The 20,983-nt window shown below is 45.4% G+C and overlaps 2 protein-coding genes and 1 long non-coding RNA gene across 9 annotated transcripts in view; all 3 read right to left on the bottom strand.

Moving 5' to 3' along the window:
- Nucleotides 1-1,340: 1,340 nt before the first annotated feature.
- Nucleotides 1,341-6,519, bottom strand: smarcb1a (SWI/SNF related, matrix associated, actin dependent regulator of chromatin, subfamily b, member 1a). Its single transcript, XM_034596850.1, has 9 exons — nucleotides 6,389-6,519; nucleotides 4,683-4,794; nucleotides 4,305-4,434; nucleotides 3,810-3,947; nucleotides 3,530-3,657; nucleotides 3,271-3,437; nucleotides 2,968-3,158; nucleotides 1,976-2,107; nucleotides 1,341-1,828 (listed from the first exon to the last, which is right to left on the bottom strand). Exons 1-9 carry the CDS (start codon nucleotides 6,470-6,472, stop codon nucleotides 1,789-1,791), a joined length of 1,122 nt encoding a protein of 373 aa, XP_034452741.1. The 5' UTR covers nucleotides 6,473-6,519; the 3' UTR covers nucleotides 1,341-1,788.
- Nucleotides 6,520-6,996: 477 nt separating this feature from the next.
- Nucleotides 6,997-8,168, bottom strand: LOC117768481. Its single transcript, XR_004615072.1, has 2 exons — nucleotides 7,657-8,168; nucleotides 6,997-7,479 (listed from the first exon to the last, which is right to left on the bottom strand). It is a non-coding gene; the product is annotated as an uncharacterized LOC117768481 (long non-coding RNA).
- A 2,880-nt stretch (nucleotides 8,169-11,048) lies between these two features.
- The window catches only part of LOC117768474 (ral guanine nucleotide dissociation stimulator-like), a 39,756-nt gene continuing 29,821 nt past the window's right edge, over nucleotides 11,049-20,983 (bottom strand). For 4 of the 7 annotated variants that reach the window (XM_034596844.1, XM_034596842.1, XM_034596843.1 and 1 more), the window contains exons 4-18: nucleotides 19,120-19,313; nucleotides 18,639-18,763; nucleotides 18,155-18,370; nucleotides 17,921-18,024; nucleotides 17,736-17,820; nucleotides 16,007-16,084; nucleotides 15,603-15,689; nucleotides 15,490-15,522; nucleotides 15,242-15,363; nucleotides 14,697-14,792; nucleotides 14,369-14,603; nucleotides 14,162-14,236; nucleotides 13,405-13,671; nucleotides 12,830-12,944; nucleotides 11,049-12,689 (exon numbers count right to left, since the gene is read on the bottom strand). In XM_034596844.1, coding sequence (XP_034452735.1) covers nucleotides 12,514-12,689; nucleotides 12,830-12,944; nucleotides 13,405-13,671; nucleotides 14,162-14,236; nucleotides 14,369-14,603; nucleotides 14,697-14,792; nucleotides 15,242-15,363; nucleotides 15,490-15,522; nucleotides 15,603-15,689; nucleotides 16,007-16,084; nucleotides 17,736-17,820; nucleotides 17,921-18,024; nucleotides 18,155-18,370; nucleotides 18,639-18,763; nucleotides 19,120-19,313 — 2,008 coding nt within the window. In that variant the 3' untranslated portion in view covers nucleotides 11,049-12,513. The remainder of the gene's footprint in view (nucleotides 12,690-12,829; nucleotides 12,945-13,404; nucleotides 13,672-14,161; nucleotides 14,237-14,368; nucleotides 14,604-14,696; nucleotides 14,793-15,241; nucleotides 15,364-15,489; nucleotides 15,523-15,602; nucleotides 15,690-16,006; nucleotides 16,085-17,735; nucleotides 17,821-17,920; nucleotides 18,025-18,154; nucleotides 18,371-18,638; nucleotides 18,764-19,119; nucleotides 19,314-20,983) is intronic. The other 3 variants (XM_034596846.1, XM_034596841.1, XM_034596840.1) reach the window with 2 other exon arrangements.

Here is a 20,983-nt window from a genome sequence, read left to right on the forward strand (position 1 = left end):
ACAGACCTCGAACACACTTCCTCCTTCGACCCAGAAATGACACTAAAATGTCTCAGATACAAACGCTACCATCTTTTGCCGATGACGTCATTTGGAGCGAGCATCTGCAGTTTTATGCTGGTGGGGACAAGGTCATTTTACACCTTGATTCAAGCCTAAATGTCCTCTGATAGCCTCCTTGGAGCGACGTTCACGTACTCAGGGGCACAACGGGAGGCCGCGCAGACTCCCGCCCAAGGGCACGCGCAGAGTGTTTCTTCACTTAGCCATTGATCAGTGATGGTCTGATAATAATCGGACTATTTCCTCTCTTGTTATGTGTCGTATAATAAATCGTGTTGTGGCTGATGTTCCTCCTCCAGGTCCCAAACTGTTCAAGGAGCCCAGCGCCAAGTCCAACAAGCAGATCCTCCACAACGCCATCTCTCACTGCTGCCTGGCCGGCAAAGTCAACGAGCCCCAGAGGAACCAGATCCTGGAGGTACGGACTCACTTATGTGTATTTGAATGTAAGGGAAATTCTTGATAACTGTGTTCTAGCTCCTCGTTCACCAGGAGTTGGAGAAGTGCGAGTCCAACCACCTGATGATCCTGTTTCGTGACGGCAGCTGTCAGCTCAGGGCGCTCTACACGTGCCGCCCCGACAGCGAGGAGATCAAGAAGCTGACAGCCGCCAGACCCAAGAGCATCAGCAGGAAGATGATTGACAAGCTGTACAAGTACAGCTCCGACCGGAAGCAGTTCAACGTCATTCGTGCCAAGACTGTGTCGGTGAGCGTGGACGCCCTGACCGTCCACACCCACCTGGGGCAGGCCCAGAGAAGTCTAAAGGTGGAGGTTGTGTTAGAAGCACCAGACACAGAAGATGGCGGTGATGCACCTGGATGTTGGCTGCAAAGAAGAAGAAGCAGCAGAAGAAGCACAACCTGCAGAGCCCCTTGTCTCCGCCCCCAGCCACCGATTGAGACCCACGCGTGCGCTAATCATGGAACAACCGTGTAACGCATGCGCCACCAGTTTGATATCCGCATACGCAGGAAATCAGGAGAAGCCAACTCTATCAAAACTGCCAACATTATGATTCAAATTATATAAATAAATACATGTATATATTCATCCATTTTCTTGTCTTCTATAAAGTTTGTGAATATATATTTTTAAAATCAATATATACATTTATTAAGTTAAAACACACACACATATATCTATATATATATATATATATACACAGACACTTGGATGACACCACGCGAGCAGTCTGGAGGCATGTTGTGTTCCTGTGTCAGTAAACTCACATTCTGTAGAACTATAAACGATTTACAACAGAACCGGACAGGAAGTCAAGTTTTCAGTTTTTTTATTTTGTAAGAATTATTAAAATGTACAAAAAGACAACAAGTACAACATAACAATATATTATCTGAGACTGGTTGTTGTTGTTGTGATGTTTCTCCCTCTGGTCAGGAAAAGAGAGTCAGTGGTCAAAGTGAGGGAGCAGCTTCTCCACGCCGAGGGTCGGGAGGAAAACATGAAGGAGGGAGATTCGTTTCTACCGGGGATTTCGTCCGAGACGACAAAATATCAATAATAACAAGAATAAAAAGCGACATGGAGAACGGCGGGCCGAGCAGGAAAGACATCCAGCTTCGTGATGGAGGGACATCTTTGTTGCTGCTGTTGGGAACCGTGACAGAGTCATACCTCAATCAGGAGAACACCGTTCTTGTAGAGGGTGGGTGGGGTGGGTGGGTGGGGTGGGGGGGGTGGCGGCGGCGGCAGCTGCCTCGTCTACCAAGCAGGTGCCGTGTTCGCCAGTCGCCTCATTCGCCTGTGAAGCAGACGGGAGAAGAGGGTCAATAAAACAACCTGAACATATTCAACAACTAAAACAAACGATAAAGCTGCAGAACTGTTTTAAGTTTTGCAACAAACCTCGATTCAAATAGATTAAAATGTTAAATGGCCCGACACTCACCTCGTGTTTCTGTCCTGGTCTCTGATCTTCTTCTCCATCTCTGCGTCTGTCAGGGTCTCCAGCAGGGGGCACCACTGGTCAGCATCGCCTGTGTTTCTAATGGCTATCTCCACTGTGGGGAGGGGGTTCTCACTGAAAACACAAAACACCAGACAAACAGGGTTGAGTAGCAGTACAGAACTGCAACACTGCCTCCTGCTGGACCTCGAAGTTCCTGCCGATGTAGAAAAGATTCCAACACTGAGTGAATCCAGAAACATACAGATTGTACTTGAAGCTTCAAAGACATTGGACATATTTTCCGTAACTACAACTTAAATATTTTGACATGTAACTGGAACATGTATCATATGTTGTGTCGATCTGAAAAGTGTGCGTCATGAAAGAAAATCTGATCCTTGACTTTGCTGATGTTTTTACAACATCTCAGCTCAGTGGAAACAAAGTGTGAGAACAAAGCACGAGATGAGAAAGAAAAACAACACGTGTGATCGTCCTGTTTTGGGAAACTTACGCACAAACATTTGAATGAATAAAAGAAACTTGTTGTTTACAGATCTGGGATCCGACAAACATGTTGTTTGTGATGAAACACACGTTACACATCACCAGCTCTGCAGTGTTCTGGAACGACCTCTTAACTCCAGTCACACACGGACGGAACAATAAGACCAACAAGTATTTATTCATGACACAAACCTCCAGGATGTAATAACTCATCATAATATAATTGATTCATTGAATGTGAATATTGAACAGATTTACAGGCACGGACTGAATCTTAGAAGAGTTTACAACTACAGGTTTTCAATTTGTTTACCGGGACACAGTGAGGACTTGATTTGGCATGTTTCCCTTTATGTACAACACATAAAAGATAAAGAGCGGAGAGAAGATAATGAGACAGATAGTGGACGACAACACATGGACTTTGTGCTGGATGTTTCTGGTGGTTAAACACGACTTGAAAGTGGCTCAGTGTGAGATGGTACCTGAAGGCGTACGTCCTCTGGTGCCAGCTCAGCTGACCGCGGATGCTGTAGGCGATGGTGGTGACGAACTCCCCACCCAAGCCGAGCTCGGAGCAAAGCTTCAGGGCAAACTTCTCCGGAGAGTTCTCCCTCTCGGACATGTCCCACTCAAACTGGTCCACCAGAGAGATGTTGCCTACGTGGATGTTCAGCTGTGAAGCAAAGGAAATGTGTCAGTCTGCATTAGGAGCGTTAGTCTGGGGACAGTGTGGCATGAGGCCATTGAAACCCTCGGTGTGAGCTACTGGCAGAGTGGAGCAGCACCTTGATGATGACCCTCTGGTCCGACTGCTCCTCCAGGATGCTGTCGGTTGGGTAAGACTCGATCTGCTGTCGGATGGCTGAGGCGATGGCAGGGACGAAGGCCAGTGGGTTGAGGTCCAGGTCATCGCAAAGGATCTCAGCAAACATCTCGGGCGTCATAAGCTTCTCTGAAATGTTCAAAAGCATCGGAAATAAACGTTTGTCTCTTTTGTGGCACGAAAATCTTCTGAGTTCAGAGAAAGTGATGTCGGGACGTTACCGTTCATGTTCCAGGTGAAAGCATCTCTGAGCTTCTGCCCCTCGATCTCCATGTCCAGGCGGATCGGAACCAGGACTTCGGACTGAGTGGCGTTCTCGTGGATCACAGCTGGATCATGGTCGTCAAAGCTGGTCAAGAGAGACAGGGGACAAAAGGTTAAAACGTACGCCAAGTGTCGGAGGTTACACAACATTGTCCAAGCTGTGAGGAATTGAACATGGGTTTAATATAGTAAGGACCTTCGTGGCTCCAGCAGCCTGAGCTGGTTCCTGTCACTCACCACAGTGGGAAGGTCCTCTTCTTGTCGCGGCCCAGTCGGCTGCGGTTGATGGTGGTGGAGCAGGGTACGGCGTCCAGGTGGTGAGAACTGTTGGGCAGCGTGGGAACCCACTGACTGTTCCTCTTCCCCTTCTGTTCCCTGGTGACACAGACACATGAAAATGCGTCTCAACTTTGTCCACTTCAAACTGTCACAAAATGAAAACACTGAGGACCTGAAACTCTAACACCACAGATTAATAACACAGATATTAATGCAAGACCTAGGATCTCCACAGTTTTCCTTTACCTTCACATTGTTGAACTGAACAACGCTGCTTTATATAAGCCAGATTGAATTCCAGATACCAGCTGATTCTTTACAAACCTTCATATGAAGTTTTTACAGGTTCAGAGAGTAAGTAGACCTTTAACTCTGGTCGACTAAATCTAACCACTCTACGTTTCATTTAAATAACCGATCAACAGTTCCTTTAGAGACCAGTTGAGATTTTACCTGAGGTAGGCGGGGGGCTCAGTGCTGATGGAAATCGCTTTGTACTTCTCGTCGTTGCCTTCGAGGATCTCCTCGACCTCGGAGGCCTTCAGCAGAGTCACGCTGGTCGCCAGCTGAGTGTAACCATGATCTGAGTGAAGAGAGAGACGAGTCAGAGAGAACAGCCTCTGACTGATGGTAGGGCTCAGCGGCAGGATTTCAAATCAGTCCCACGATTGTTCCAAACTTTTACCTCCATTAAGATTAATGAATGATTATTTTTAATATTCTCTGACAAAAGAAACCTGTGATAAAGGAGGAAGTTTATAATGGTGGAGATTCAAAGCTGGACACAACCCCCACTCAGCTGTAGATGTTTAACGACTACACTCCACTGACCGTGAGACGACTCCACTATTTTCTTCCGTTCTTCTACCGATGCCAGTTTCCTCCATAATGACGGATATCTTTTATACAGGGAGCCTCTGAACATACGGAGGTAGTTTCCCACCTGAGGACAAACACAGAGACACAGAGATGATTCGTTGAAGCAGATCATGTGAAGCTCATCAAGGGATTTGAGAGGAGAATCGTGTGTTTGGTCCCTGAACCACAACAACTCCGGACATACAGAGTCATAACGAACTATCGCGATTGGAACACGGAGGAACAGTTGTTGTCCAATTAGTAAATTGGTCTATGAATTTGTTAGCGGTTCGGAAACGTATAAAATGACGTCTTCAAGCGTTTTATATTCGACCGAGTGTCCAAATACACAAAAATATTCTGTTTACAATGATATATGTGAAAGAAAATCAGGAAATCCTACATTTGAAAAGGCTGCAATTGGAAAACTTTGAGACAATTTCATTTGTTCTACCTACCTACCTACCTACCTACCTACCTACCTACCTATCTATCTGTCTGTCTGTCTGTATCTATCTATCTCTCTATCTTTCTATCTGTCTCTCTCTCTGTCTATCTGTCTGTCTCTCTCTCTCTCTCTATCTATCTGTCTATCTATCTATCTGTCTGTCTGTCTGTCTGTCTCTATCTATCTATCTATCTCTCTATCTATCTTTCTATCTGTCTGTCTCTCTATCTATCTGTCTATCTGTCTGTCTCTATCTATCTGTCTATCTGTCTGTCTCTATCTATCTGTCTATCTCTCTCTCTCTCTCTATCTATCTATCTGTCTCTCTATCTATCTATCTCTCTCTCTCTATCTATCTTTCTATCTGTCTGTCTCTCTCTCTGTCTATCTATCTTTCTGTCTCTATCTATCTGTCTCTCTATCTATCTATCTCTCTCTCTCTATCTATCTTTCTATCTGTCTGTCTGTCTGTCTCTCTCTCTCTATCTCTCTCTATCTATCTCTCTATCTGTCTTTCTATCTGTCTCTCTCTATCTATCTGTCTGTCTCTCTGTCTCTCTGTCTCTCTATCTCTGTCTATCTCTCTATCTATCTATCTATCTATCTCTATCTATCTTATTGTCCAAATTAAAACAGGAACACGTGAGATCTTTCTTTCTTTATAACACATTATAAATCAGCTGACTGATCATTCGCTGGTTCAACAGAAAACATCTGGAGACGAGCTCCTGAGTTGTGGTGAAGTGCAGCAGCCATTTCCTCCACTGCTTTCTGGGCAAAGTGGTTCATATCGGGACCAGCGTGTGTATTTAGCGCGAGGGGAGCGAACGCGTCGTGGATTTAAAACGCGCGTGAGGGTCTCAGAGGACAGGAAGCAGCTCGTGTTGTGATCCGCGCTGTGCAGACGCCGTTAGCTGCGGAGCTAAGTGATGCTAAGCTAAGCTAGGCTGGAGAAACCCCCGGGGCGGACGCGTGAGGAGAGGGAAACACGCACCCTGCGGGTTGAACCTGGATCCGGTTTAACGATCCGTTAGTTTAACGTGGATTCACAAACAAGCCAAATGATCTCACGAGTAAATAAAAACAAATGAATGAGTGTTCGTGCGTCTCCGTTAGCATCGTCGGCTAGCTGCTAGCGGAGCGACTGACTGGGGAGGAAAGAAAACTCCCACAAATCTCCGCTCGGACGATTCAGTCGGTGAAATGACGGTTTGTGAAATAAACGACCGACCTCCGATCCGATCATGTAGAAGTCTCCATCCTCCTCCAGCTGGAATTTCACCGGTTTCTGTCCGAACGTCTTGCTGAGCGCCATATTGACACCAAACAACAAAGATCTGTGCCACTGCGCAGGCGCGTCCCGTCGCGCGGAGATGACGTCAGAGCAACGACACGACAAGGGTCATTAGTTTGCGTTTATTTGTTTTACTTAAATAAAATGATTAAATACCTTTTTATATAATCATCTAATGATCTAATTCTGGTTGTATTTATATGATTTTTACTCAAATGAAATCTAAAATACAGGAGTTTTACTTGTAGTTGAGTATTTTTAGGGGTATTTGTACTTTTACTTTAGGGAAATATGTGAGTACCATTCCAGAATTATAAATATTTGTATTTCTTCTGAGCTGTATGTGTGTGTTCTCTTCATTAATATTAATGTGAATGTTTGTCCTGTCTTTAATAAAACAGTAGAAAACAAACTCATGTTGAATTTAAATCAATAAAAAATAATTTCCCTTTGTTCTTTTTTGTGTGAAATCGCAGCAGAGACAGATTCACGTCTTCTGATCTTTAACACGCAGCAGGAAAAAGACAAAAGAACAAAGAACTCTCTTTTTTACCTTCAGAAACTTAATGTTTATTCGTATATACATGAATATATTAATCTATAACCAAGAAAGGAGAGAATGTACAATGCAAAAAAAAAAAAAAAACTCTATATACAAATCAATAAATAAACAAAGAGATACTTAAGGACAGGTTGGTTTTTTCTCCACAGGTTTAGTTTTCTTGGGAAAGTTAGGAAACGTAAATGAAAGAAGAGACTGCAGTTAGAAAAAGTTCAAAACCCTTTGTTAAAATGGAAAATGGCACCCGAGCACAGTTCAGGGGAACAAAACCCAAAAAGAGAAATAAAATCAGACACACCACGCAGGCTGGGTTTTTTTTTTTTGTCATCTTCTTGTAAACGCAGCTTTTTTTTTTTGATTTAATTTTTTATTTTTTTTTTGTTCAAACTCGCACAGAATCAGGTCAAATCACAAAAGGTACGTCATGTCAACACGAGACGACACACAGACCACCCCCCCCACCCCCCTGGGAATCCACAACATGAGCACAAGCTTCACCTTCTCGAACCCAGCAGAGGAACGACCAGCAGAGGAACGACCAGCAGAGGAACGACCAGCAGAGGAACAACCAGCACACGACAGAAGCAGAAGCTGCTGCAGAAACACCAGCGACGCGAAGAAACTGCGGAAAAACCACGACCACTCTCGTTGGCATCGGTTTATCAGGGGGAAAGTTTTTGTTCCAAACAAAGAAGTGATGCTGGGTCCAAGTTATGTCGGAGAAACTGGTCAGGCCCGATTTTCCCCCATTGTCATCAACAGATCTCATGTCAAAGTCAAACCAACAGATATTATATATAGAAATAGATAAATGTGTGTGTGTGTGTGTGTGTATCTCCATTGTTTCCAGTGACAATTAAAACGACGTCAGCGAGCTACACTGTGTCACATGGTCCTTCATCACCACACACACACACACACAGAGTTTTGTTGCCCCAAATAATCGCTGGCACGGACCAATTATGAGACAATGCCCCCCCCCCCTCTCTGCGGTGTACGATAGGAAACTGAAAGACTCTTTTGTGTGTTTTTTTATTATTTGCTTTTGTCTTTGCTGTCGTGCTGAAAGTCTTTAGAGAAATGTTGTGTCCCTCTTCAGTCGCTTTGTGTCTCTTTGTGTCTCTTTGTGTGTATTTTTACTTTTTTTGCGTCACTTACACCCTACACCCCCCCCCCCCCAACCTGTGAAGCCTATTTTATTTGATGTTTACATTTTCAAAATTATGTTACAATCTTCTATTTCTATATGTAAATGCTATATAAATCAAGTTTATTAGTATTGTTATTACTAAAAGACCAAATGTGGGTTTATCTGCCACTGACAATAGTCCCCGACAAATTAATATTTTCCTCTCATTCCCATTTTGTCCAGTTGTTTGGAAAAAGAGCGACTGAGTGGAGCTGCAAGACACTTCGTCTTGTTGAGGAATCAGTAAATCAGACACTGTTTCAACTCATCAGGTAAGAAAAAGTACGAATTCTCTCCGATAATCTACGATCAGAGGAGGAGCTCTTAAAAACCGGACTGCAAATGCCTGAATACATTCAGAGGGAAATACTCGTCTCTTCACTCTTCATGAACGTTGGTGTTGGAAGATAAATGTTTTTTTTCTTTTTGAAAAAGTGGTTTTTTTTTTTATCCCTGAAACATCCACAAAAAGAAGCAAAACTGTCTCTGCTGTTAAAGGTCGAGCACCAGTTAGAGGGAATGTGCAGCGTTCTAGAAGTTTACAGTTTGGAGTAAGTCTTTCTGGTGAAGCCCGACACCATCGACCCCTTGTGTTCACGTTTCTGTTTCTGTCGTCAGTTGCAGCGTTTGTTTGGAATAAAAACCTGCTTCATGGATGAAAACGCCGCCAACATGAAGAATTCATGAACGTGACGTCTTCACCTTCAGCTCCTGACAAACACCTTTGCTTCACGTTTCCTGGACGTCTCTCTAATCCTCCACAGGGAAACGTGACCCGGTTGTATTGTTCATAGTGTTCAAACCCCTTTTCTTAGTTTTTCCAGCGAGAAAAAAAAGCAACAACAGTAAACATTCAAACTTGTATTATTTTTTTTCCACTGTGAAAGGCAGAAGACTCGTCAGGTAAATCAACCTTCTCTCTCTCTCCTTGTTATTTTTGGCACATGAAGAGTCAAGCCTGTCACTACGGTCACTACGACACCGTTACCGGGGGAATGAGATGGTGTGTGTTTTGCTCACAGTGCTCGACAGTGAAAGGGTTGAAGGTCACAGTGTTCAACAGCGAAGGATTTCACGCCACAGTGGCACCAACAACATCCACCATATTGCTTCCGCAGGGTTTTTTTTTTGGGGGGGGTGCTTCATTCGTTTGATGGATTATGAACTTCATGAAGGCAAAACAATAAAAAAAAACTAAAGAAAGAAAAAGGCAGAATGTGGCGACGGTGCAATCCAGGCAAAGTTTAGTGTTTTGTCTTTGTTGCTGTGGTTTGAAAAAGGTCACGAGGAAAAATCCAACCTTTGTTTTGTTTTTTCTTGTGTGAACCCACTTTCCCCTAATCACAGATTTCCTACATTTCCCAGAATTCTGTGAGATGTGAAAATGTTGCTGTTGATTTAATTTGAATTAACATTATTATCATGACACATGGACTCACATGGTTCCTCCTCATATCTATTATCTTAAAACTCAGTTACTTTTCAATACAAGAAGAATCCTGCCTAACAAAATAAGGTCGTCTGAGTGAGTGACATCTTTAAGATTCTTCTTTCTTCAAACAAACTTTTATCAAAGAGACGATCCTGGTTCAATTTGAGTTTGAATTTAATTTTGTATAACTTCTATTTTCTTTTTCCGTTTATCCTTCACCTCTAATAATAATTTCGATATTTCTTTGTTTCCCTCTGCCACGTGAAAAGGGCTCAACGAATAAACATGATTATTACATTATCATTATAAAACCGACAAAGTTCTCACTCAGTGTGTTTGTGCAGAGCTGAACAGCAAATAAGACGAGCTGGGGTTTAGTTAATCATATTCAAAACCAGATCTTTTCTTTAGTGACTGTTGTGTGCGAGCAGATAAAATCCAGAAAAGAAGCCCCGACACCAACAATGATCCATGAGAGTGAAACGTATCTGAATGGACAGCACATCCCAGATGGTTTTTTAAAACAGTGCTTAGATGTTTTCAGGTTGGATTTTTCCTTGAAGAGACGCAGCTTGAGAGCAGCACAGAGAAAAGGAGGGAGTTCGTTCCCTCGTGTGCAGTTTGGAAGCATCGTCATCGTTAATCTGGGCCTCGGACGCAAAGTCTCCATCAAGACGTGACCATTTACGGAGCTTCTCTGCATTTTTGACTCATTTTACAGACGCGAATCATCAAAAATCCATCTTCTCCTCACCGGCTGAGAGTCGGAGCCCAGAGAGGAGAGACTCCGCCGTCATCACCTGCACGTTAACCACAACCGACACGCGATTAAAACATCCTGCAGGATAAGTCAGCAGGACGTGTCTGGGGGCGTCTGAAACACACAGGCCTGTCACGGCACATTTAGAAAGTGGTTAAGATTGAATATGAAGGACGAGCCGCCATGTTGGAAGAGCTTCAACAATATTATCTGATAGAAGATCCTGGTTGACTTGATGTTTTTATTCATTCTGTAATAACTATCTTGCGTATCCCAAAGTTTGTCTTGTGCAGCAGATGATGATGTTACAGCTCAGGTTTGATTCACCTCATATAAAATAAGAGATGTGAACACAGTCGGCCGGCCGTCACTGCCGCTAACACTCAAATCATTTGTTAAAGATAGAATTCAGTGTCAACAAGTATTTTTAATGGTTGTTAAGAAATGGTTTGGATCATTTATCCAAGCAAAAAAACACAATTATCATTACTTCATTTATTTTATGTAATATTATATTTATTATGACTGAGACTTTAAAGAAATGAAACAGACTCTTCTGCTTTTTTCGGACATAAAAAGTTATATTAAAACTATGAGATTGTAACTCAAAATATTAACATTTCGACTTTGTCTCATAATGTAGATTTTTTTTTTGTCTTTTGTCGAATAAAACAGAAAGAAACAGAAAAGGAGAAAATCCTCACAACTCTTATCCAATGAATATTTGAAGTTTTACTTGAAAAATGACAAAAACAAAAAATATATTTTAAAAATGGATTTAGATCAATTAGTGTGTTTGAGAGACATTTCTTCCAACATGGCGGCCGGCGGTCAGGAAGCCGAGGAAGCCGCGGCCTGCGTCTCGTACGACCTCTTCAGAAAGATGATCAGCACCAGAGCAGGATGCAAAAAAAACAAAATGTACAAAGCCAAATCCAAAGAGTGTTGATACCGTGTGAACGAGTCTACAAACAAAATCTCACGGTCCATTTGAAAAGAAGACACTGCACAGTCGGTGTTAATGGATATTTACACTTTGTGTACGTTTTGTTGTTTTCAGCTCGTTTTGTTCTTCCCTCAGAATCGGTCCCAGTCGAGTGCGATCACACGACCGACGCTTCCCTTCTCGCTGTAGTGGTTACGATTCATTAAAAACAAACAAAAGAAACATGGGATTCATGGCTGTGCCCACTGGACGGGACTTTGACACTGTCTCCATCTCTTTTTTTTTTTCGTGACATGGCAGCGTTCAGAAGTTAAGAGCTCAGATTCCTCCTCGTCGGTGTCGCTGGTGTGAAAATGCCGACGTGAGTCCCAGCGTCCGAAAGACAAACGTTCAGTGCTGCGGTCCCAGAATCACTGTCCACATCAGGGACCGGGGGGGGGACGGGACGGGACAGTAAAGGCGGCGGTACACTCATGATAAAAGTTCCCTGAAAAAATAGAAACACATTCGAACACCCAGCTGAAACACACATCTGCATTTTCCCGCCGTGGCTTCGTTTAGTTCATTTATGTACACTCCATGCCAGGAGGGGGCGCGCTTGACGACCGCGGAGGAGAACACGGGGGTAAAGGCTGTCGAGGGATTAAAAAGTGTTTAAGTGAAGGTGCAAAAAAATCCTCTCGAGGGAGGAAAAAAAAAAACGTAAGAGCTGACCAGGTGACGTTAAAATGTAAACAAATGTAAACAGAAATGAACGAAATGAATCTGCTTTTCCACGAGCCGACGCAAACCAGAGCACCGACGAGTTGAGCCACCGGGCGGCAGCACGCGACTCCAACGCAGCTGTTTGTTTTCCCACAAACGTCAGATACAGCTTCTGCGTGGGCGTGTCCCGCGAGCGACTCCGCTCCCTTCAAATCCTCGGAGCGTCCCGATGACGCGGCGGCTGTTTACAGAGAGCGAAGGCGTTCCTCTGCGTCCTGCTCATTCCGCAGAAAGGCGGCGTGGTCGTTTTCTCCTCGGTGATCTCAAGTCTTTGTCCAAACCAAAACTCAGATACTTCGGGCTAGTTTCCCTCCGGCAGACGCGAAACACAAATGTTTCCTCTGAGGAGCGGAGACCAGAGAGGGTTCAGGGGGGTGAAGGGGGAGACAGAAAGCTGCGCCCGTCGCCTCAGAAGATCCCCTTCGCGATTTTCAGTCCCTTCTGCTTCATGCGAGGCAGCGTCGAACTGGCCACGTTCTTGGCTCGCACCGGCCGAGCCAAGCCGCGCTTCTTCAGCACAAAGTCGTAGTTGGCAGTGGAGTTCATGGCGTAGAAAACGTTGGCGTTGTCCGGGATTCGCAGCTCTACAGAACGGGAGGAGAGAGAAAGAGAGGAAACACAGAGCCCATTAAAACTAACCGTCAAGAAATGATCATGATAATAAACAACCAACCCAACCCCGAGGGACGCGTCTCTCTGTTGAGACGTGAAACGCCGTGTTTACCTTTGTCCTCGGAGATTTTCTGCATCAGCTCGTAGTCCTCGGACTTCTCCCGCTCCAGGTTGTGTTTGATCATCGCCTTCCTGATGACGGCCGGAGTCTTGTCTTGACTCGTGACCTGATCGAAACGACACACACCACAGCGACATCAGTGGGTTTGACGTTCACACTACATCTGTTCCTCCACATTTCAATATTTTTTATCTAGATTAGAAAAACTGTGAAAAACAAAAAGCACTCAAATTCTAAATCTCGCTTCCTAAAAAACTAAAATCTCACATAAAGTATATCTTCTGTGTCCTGACGTTTTTATCTATTGTTTGCGTTTAGCAAATTCAACAATGTCCCAGTATCACAGTTTTTTGCAGCTTTTCCTGATATTTTCGAGATGTAATGTCCCCATAAGTGATGGAATGACATCAAATAAAGCAAATGTTTAAATTTGTTCGTGAAACACAGTGAGAAAAAATTGAAACAGGACTCATCAAACAGATTTTCTTTTTGTTACCGACACACACACACGCACGCACGCACGCACGCACACACACACACACAGTAGCATGAACGTGTTTCCTCACCAGGATGCTCTTGTACAAGTTGCCGTTCTCCACGTCCAGACTGACCCTGATGATGCAGCAGTCGTCCACCTGCTGGTTGTACAGCGGCAGCGACAGGGTGGAGTAGTTGGAGACGGCCGACACCGAGCGCTTGTGTGAGCGGGACGCCGACAGCGGGGTGGACGAGGAGACGGAGGAGGAGGAGGCGCTGCTGGAGCCGGAGGCCGAGCCGGAGCTGGAGCCCATCCCGGACGTGTCCAGAGACGACAGAGACGTACACTCCCAGAACTGAGCGGGGGGGGGAGGATAAAGCATTACAGTGCATTGTGGGCATTTAATACATATTACAGTAAAAACATCAGCATGTGTGTAACACAGTCTGCATCACAAACTGAGGGCGAGTTTGAAAAATCCAAATTGCATGATGGTTAATGTAGTCAGGATTTCTTCAAACTGTGAAACATTCACATTCAAAATATCTAAATATGACAGAAACACAATAATAATAATGTTTTGTCAGTTAACTAATTGTTTAATGGACTGATCCTTTTAACAACACCCACACTAATACCATGAGGATTTCCGCTATATAACATTTTGCATTGTTAGCTTATTAGCGTTAAATGGACATTTTGACCAGCAGGTGGCACTGCACAGGATTAACTCTCCAGGCACCATGAGCATCTCTGCAGAACTTCATGCTGAACCATCCAACAGTTGTAGATAGTTGAGAAGAAGATGATAAAAGTGCAAATAGTGCAGATTTAAATAAAGTTACCGTCGACGTAGTATCTGCTGCTGGAGCTTCTCTCCCCAGAGCGGAGACGGTGAGTTTCACAGAAGGAGTCGATGTCTAAAAAAACAAAACAGAAATCAAACAGCATCAGCTGATTTTTCTCCAGTCGTGGAAAACGCTCGTGGTTGTCTGACTTACAGGAAGTCAAAAAACAAGTTAGGTTTGCTGGTGTTTAATATAAAAACTCACAAACTTTACTGCAGCTTCCTTTTCGCTCACCTTCCTCTCGTGTCCCTCAGGGGAGTCGGACAAGAAGCTGGCGTTCACGTCCTCCAGGTCCGAGCCACTGGAGCTGACGGAGGTGACGCTGAGAGCATCGCCGCTGTCCCCCCCGCCCCCTTGGTACGGTCTGTAGTGTGACTGGTCGAAGGACTTGGAGTGAGAGCCTGCGGCGCCGCTGCAGCCGGCCTCGGTCAACTGACGACTGAGGGTAACAGGAGGAAGAGTCGTATTGTTATTTCCAGATTTATGTGGCAGAATGTTCTGTGCTTCCCTTCTGAGCGGCGGCGTCACTTACTCGCTCCAGCGCTTCATGATTCCTCCGTTCTTCTTGGCCCTGAGCGTGTTGCTGGCCGACTCCGACAGAGGCTCGATCTCACAGGACAGGTTGTAGCTGCAGGAACAGGAAGTCAGGACGGAGAATGGGTTCATTTCACGTCATATTAAGGATAAAGAGGAGTCATTCCTTTACAGATGGTTTGTTATTACACTGTATGCATTGTTTTCTATCTTTCATATTTCCTCATGTTTACATTTTTATTACTCTTACGGATCTTTTCATTTTTTATTATGTCCTTTGCTGCTGTAACACTGCAAATGTCCCCATATTGAATTGTTTTACTTTTTATTTTGACCCTGAATGAATTTGCTTCAGTTTGACGGCACCATCCCCCTTTTGAAGAAGTAACGTCTTTCACCTTCGACACAAATCAGTGTTGAGAATTCAGTTTGGGGCCCAAGGAGGGACTGAGCCTTCACTGCCCCCCCCCCCCCCCCCCCCGTAGACAGAAGTGACAGCAGCTGTCTGCTTCACGCACAGTGTGAGCGGACTGACTGACTGACCTCTCGGCCTCGCTGAGCTTCTCCACGCATGCGAACCACTCTCTGAAGTGGCTGTCCTGAGTGAAGCTGTAGTTGTTGGAGGCCAACTGAAGCAGCTTGATCTGAGCGATCACCTCGAACTCCTGCAGACAAAGAGCAGGAGACCGGGAAGAGCAGGGATTAGGAATTAGGAACATCATTTCTTACAGTGTAAAGAGCTCTAATGGGCTTGTTAGGTCATTAAACCCAAATGAGAAGGTTTACTTTACCTTTCTTCTCTTCTCAAAGTTGATGAGACCACCCTGGAAAAGAGACAAAAACGTGAGCAAGTGATAGAAACAAGTTATGACGGCGTCAGCTTGGTGCAACGCAGGAGTCTGACCTCAGTGTAGTCCTTCATGGCAGTGTCCATCATCACCAGGTCCGTCAGAAAGGTCCCCAGGTAGGGAATCGTCCCCTGCATCACCCCCTGTTCACAGAGACACAGTCAGAGCAGGTGAAAACTAAAACTACTTAAACGTAATGAAAAGATAGAAACACGTCAGACAAAAAACCTACACATGATATATAACAGTCAACTGATAAATTAACACTTGATGAAATAAGTTCAAACAGTGAAATATCATGTTTTTGCATGATTTAAACAAAGTGAAGGGACTTTGTTTGCCACCAGGTGACGCTGTTGGTACAAATTGAACGATGTTTAACGCTCTTGTCGTTCAGGTGACTGATGGACAGAGTTTTTATTTGTGTTGAATGGAACCAGTTTGTCTCCAGCGGACTCACCAGGTCTCTCTGCTGCTGGTGTCTCCTCTGGGCTCGTTTGGGGTTGATCTCCAACGTTGCAAACTTAGAAGTGCCCTCCTAAAAAAAAACAGTAACAGACATCAGACGTCAGTTGTCACAGATTCTTGTATAAAAGTTTCCCTTAATTCACCTACAAGGCTTCAAAACCTGCCAACACAGACCACAACTTTATCAGTCCTATTGTCACACTTCCTAAATTCCTTTTATGTCACTAGAGGTGCAGACAAAACATTTAAATCAAACATCTGTTTCATTTTCAGGTGTGTGAAGTATTTTGTGTTATTTCAAAGCAGGAACACGAACAAACGTGTCCGTGTTTCAACGCCGACTCGTCTTCAAAACACTTTTGCTTTGTTACTTAAGTTCAGGAGGAGAAAAAACGTCTGCGTAACCTCAGAGAAAAGAGTGGGGAAAACCCCCCTCTGAGCGTTTCCAGGCACATTCCTCCGAGCGACGTCAGAGAGGCCTCCTGCAGCCCCGAGCAACTGGAGCTCACTGAGTCCAGGAACCAGCGCCTGGCCCGAGCAGATACAGCCAGAGACAGAGGAGGTTTCACAGATCACTGCTGTTATCTGCACCTGCACCCGGAAGGTTCCCTCCCTGCGACGTCAGCAGGGATTCCCTCAGAGGAAACCCCCCCCCACCCCCCCACCCCCGGCCGTTACATCAGCCAACGTCTCAGCTTAATAAATAAGTGATTACACATTCACCATCTTGTGTCGTCACCTGGACAATATTCAGGGAAGGAAGACGTCAACTGTTTCCAGTCGTTTTAAAAGTAAAAAAACATCGATTAATTTATCTTACATCCAAATTCTGATATATTTTATTAAATAACCCCCCAACAAATGCACTATTTCATCATTTGTTTGCTCAAAACTTCAGTGAGCAGCTGTTTCAGGAAATTATTGAGCCATTTACAGAATTAACATATTTTTCTATGTCTTCATAAGGAACCAGTGGCTTCACTACTTTTTGGTTGTGTTAAGTCTTTGCTTTTCTATTGGGGGATAATCCGACGCTGCATTTTCCCACAGACGCTGTTTTCAGACATGAACTCCAGTAAAGAAGTTTGCAGTTTATGGAGCACGTAGATTCTGCATCTCATTTCCTGTGTGTCGGCTCCTGCTGTTCTTACACCGACTCGGGAGGCATCAACACCTCTTTGCATTAACGTCACGCATAAATCCCAATAATGATGACAGCAATCTGTCGGCTGCTCGGCGCCCAGCCAGGACATCATGAGCGATATGTGGACGCGGGGATCCAGAGCAACGCGGCACACAGCGTTCTGCCCTGCAGGATGTTCCTCTGCATGTTCCTCTGCAGCTGTTGTGAGACTGACACAAGGAAGAGCGCTGATGGGACGGGTCACTGAGCCGCTGCCATCTGTTCAGGAGTTATATAACTCGTACAGATTGATTTATTGGTTTTATTATATCGCGTCCGGTTAGGTTCGGTCTCTCTGGCCATTTTTTCTTTTTGTGACACTCATCTACTGTGTCTTACTATTTAATCCTTATTCAGGTTGACAGAGAACGTTTATGTCTCAAAAACTGATCTTTACACTTTCTTATTGGAGGTTGCTTCAGAATAATGTTATTCCTTCCACATGAGCACGGCTGTGAGGGGCCTCCTGCGGCTGCACGTCTCGTTCACGACCCCACGAGATGTGTCAACACTTCTGCGTCAAGAAGCTGAGACTCACCTTCACCAGCAGCTCTCGGCTGAGGGAGTAGTTGTTGTCGTCTGAGAAGATCTCCGACAGCTCGCGGAAGGTGCGGAAGCTCTCTCTGTGGACGGAGAACATAAAAGTTTGCACAAAGATAGAAAATATATTTGTGTTTTTGTGAAGCAACAGGACTTTTACAGAGGAGAGATGGAAAAACCTACCGTGACACTTCCTCCCAGGTCCTCTTCAGGCGGTGGATGGCGTTGCACTGCAGGGCGGAGAGGATGGCACGCAGCGACGAGAAGTTCTTCAGGATCCGACACTCCTGAACATCAGGAACCATCAAAACAAACTGGGTTTATATTTCATGTCTGTGCCTCGCGACTGCTTTTGTCTGACAATTCATTTACATCTCGTTAAATAATTTTTTAAGTACGCAGTCGGCGGCTGCTCACCCGAGCCACGTCTATCCACCGCTCCAGCAGCCGCGCTCTCTGGTTGGGCTTCAGCGTCGGGTTGCTCAGGCAGGTGGTGATGACGCAGTTAGTGACGGAGTTGAACTGGGCCACGGTGGCTCTGATGGTGGGAGCCAGGTGCTCCTTCCCCTTCTTATCCCGCTGAGACCAGATGCCGCCCAGACAGTGGTAGGACACCACCTTCTTAAACAGATCCTGATTCACGGAACACAATGAGAATAATCAGTATTTTGTTCATTTGACAGACAAGTTCCACAGGGAAAAGGAAAAGTTTTGGAAAAGTGTCAACAGTGATGTGAGAGCTTCTCCAGGTTAATGGGATAAAACACAATCTGTTGTTTTTAAACCTGGTGCCATCAGTTTCTTTTCCTGTAAAACTGAAACAATTGGTTGATTCGTCAATTAGTCCAAAAAAAGGGAGTAAACAGGGGCAGAAGGAGACTAAATCAAATAAAAGTCTCACCGCGTCCATTAACGTGAACTGCTCTGCGACCATGATGGGGTCGAACGACAGGAAACTGAAAGCAGGAAGCTCGTCCTCGAAGCCGCTCTCTTCCTGCGTAGCGAACGGGCAGCCGATGTGTTCCCCTGAAGAGATGAACAAAAACAAAACAATCTTTTTTCATGACACCGTCTCAACCTGAGCTCAACCTCAACACGGCTCCTGCTCTTCTTCTCTTTCACCACGTCATCCTTTCTGTGACCTTGGCATTTGTTTTCCTCTCTGCGCTCAGTCTCATGTGAGCTGATGGGAACTGTCAACATGTTCTTATCACTGGTACAACCGAGCTGCTATTTAATACGTGTGAACTGACACTGTGTTTACAGCTACACTACATGTGCAGTTTCTGTCCTTTTGTTTGCACTTTTCTCAACGTGATAAATCAAATGTAGCTTTTGTTTCCCTGCCCTGGTGTCCCTGTCCTCTCCTGCCCTCTTCGTACCCTCAGGATCAGGCTCACACTGCTGTCGGCGGTGGAAGTGGGCCACCAGGTTGCGGGCGCGGCGCTCCAGGTCCGAGCCGGCGAAGTGGTGGTGAAGGTAGGACAGCAGCTGGTGCAGGCAGTCGTAGTTGGGAGGAGTCCAGAAGTCCTCGGAGTACTGGTCCAGCCACGCGCCCAGGATGGACGAGACAGTGCTGCAACACACAGACGCAGAGTTAGAACTACAGGAACTTAAAGGTGGAATTACGGAAATGTGTTAAATAAATATGGAATATAAATCTGAGGCAACATTCTAGGTGGATTTTAAGTGTTGTTGTCACTGCTAAATAAATTCTTTGAGAGAGGAAAGCTAAACTTATTTTGACGATGCTAGAATCCTTAATAACACGGGGTTCAAATCGAGGCTTTTTAAAAATCACATAGATTAAAATCTTGAGTATAAAAGTACAATAAGGCCCACGATTGTATCCAAAGACGTTTAGATCTACGACAAATAGGAGAAATGTTAATTCAAGAAGAAACTGAATTCAATGATAACACACAGCAGCAGCTCTCAGATCTCTTCACTTTAAAGTTCTGCTGGAAGTCTTTTAAACTCTCAGTGACTCAAAGTAACTCTGAACTGAACCTTCTCCAGTGTTCAGGGGGACGAGCTGTAACTGCTCCCACACGGCAAACTAAACATGGACGAGCAGCTTGTGGTTCAACACTTATCCTACTTATCCTGTGTTTATGTCTCTGCTCTTAACTTTTTAATGTCCCTTTCTTTTGAGTTGTGTTTAGACATTTGTGTCGAGGTTCATTTTAGTTCATCTCTTCAGATTTCCTGTTTGTCTTTGTTTAACATCTTGTAAAAATGGCTTCTCCCCACATGCATGGTGTAATTTAGGGGAGGGGGGGGGATAAACTCGCCAGTGAGTCGAACCACTCATTTTTGTCAGTAAATCAAAAATACATGAAACAACACTGGCATGTATATAAAAAGATAAACACATTTTTAATGGTAATCACTAGAGAAGTTCAAGTTTATAAAATATATTACTCCACTGTCTTCACACACAAATACAGCTGAACTGTACTAAACTATTTAAAATATTAAAGAACATTATTAAAGGAACATCCTGAACCGATGCCAACAAAGCTTCTGTCCTGTTTCAGTAAAACTGAAACTGCTGTCCTCCCTGGGATTCATGACATTTTTATCAGTTCACGAACTGCGTTTTATCAAACTCGAGCAGAAAAGGGCCTGACAGGTGTCTCTCGGAAAGAAAAATAACCCGCTGCAACTTTAAACTGTGCTGATATCCCTTTAACCTGTGGAGGGGAGGCGAGGGAGGGGAGGGGGACGAGGCGAGGGAGAGGAGGGGGACGAGGCGAGGGAGGGGAGGGGGACGAGGCGAGGGAGGGGAGGGGGACGAGGCGAGGGAGAGGAGGGGGACGAGGCGAGGGAGGGGAGGGGGGACGAGGCGAGGGAGAGGAGGGGGACGAGGCGAGGGAGGGGAGGGGGGACGAGGCGAGGGAGGGGAGGGGGACGAGGCGAGGGAGAGGAGGGGGACGAGGCGAGGGAGGGGAGGGGGACGAGGCGAGGGAGGGGAGGGGGACGAGGCGAGGGAGGGGAGGGGGACGAGGCGAGGGAGAGGAGGGGGACGAGGCGAGGGAGGGGAGGGGGACGAGGCGAGGGAGGGGAGGGGGACGAGGCGAGGGAGAGGAGGGGGACGAGGCGAGGGAGGGGAGGGGGACGAGGCGAGGGAGGGGAGGGGGACGAGGCGAGGGAGGGGAGGGGGACGAGGCGAGGGAGAGGAGGGGGACGAGGCGAGGGAGGGGAGGGGGACGAGGCTCAGCGCTGTGAATGTTCTTGCTGATT

The sequence above is a fragment of the Hippoglossus hippoglossus genome, chromosome 9 (genome assembly GCF_009819705.1).
Source record: "Hippoglossus hippoglossus isolate fHipHip1 chromosome 9, fHipHip1.pri, whole genome shotgun sequence".
Lineage (NCBI taxonomy): Eukaryota > Metazoa > Chordata > Actinopteri > Pleuronectiformes > Pleuronectidae > Hippoglossus > Hippoglossus hippoglossus.

Coding starts and splice junctions, on each gene's coding strand:
- smarcb1a (XM_034596850.1), bottom strand. CDS start 6,472: ATGGCGCTCAGCAAGACGTTCGGACAGAAACCGGTGAAATTCCAGCTG. Junction 4,435..4,682: donor AATAGTGGAGTCGTCTCACG/GTCAGTGGAGTG, acceptor CTCTTCACTCAG/ATCATGGTTACACTCAGCTG. Junction 3,948..4,304: donor GAGCCCCCCGCCTACCTCAG/GTAAAATCTCAA, acceptor CTGTGTCACCAG/GGAACAGAAGGGGAAGAGGA.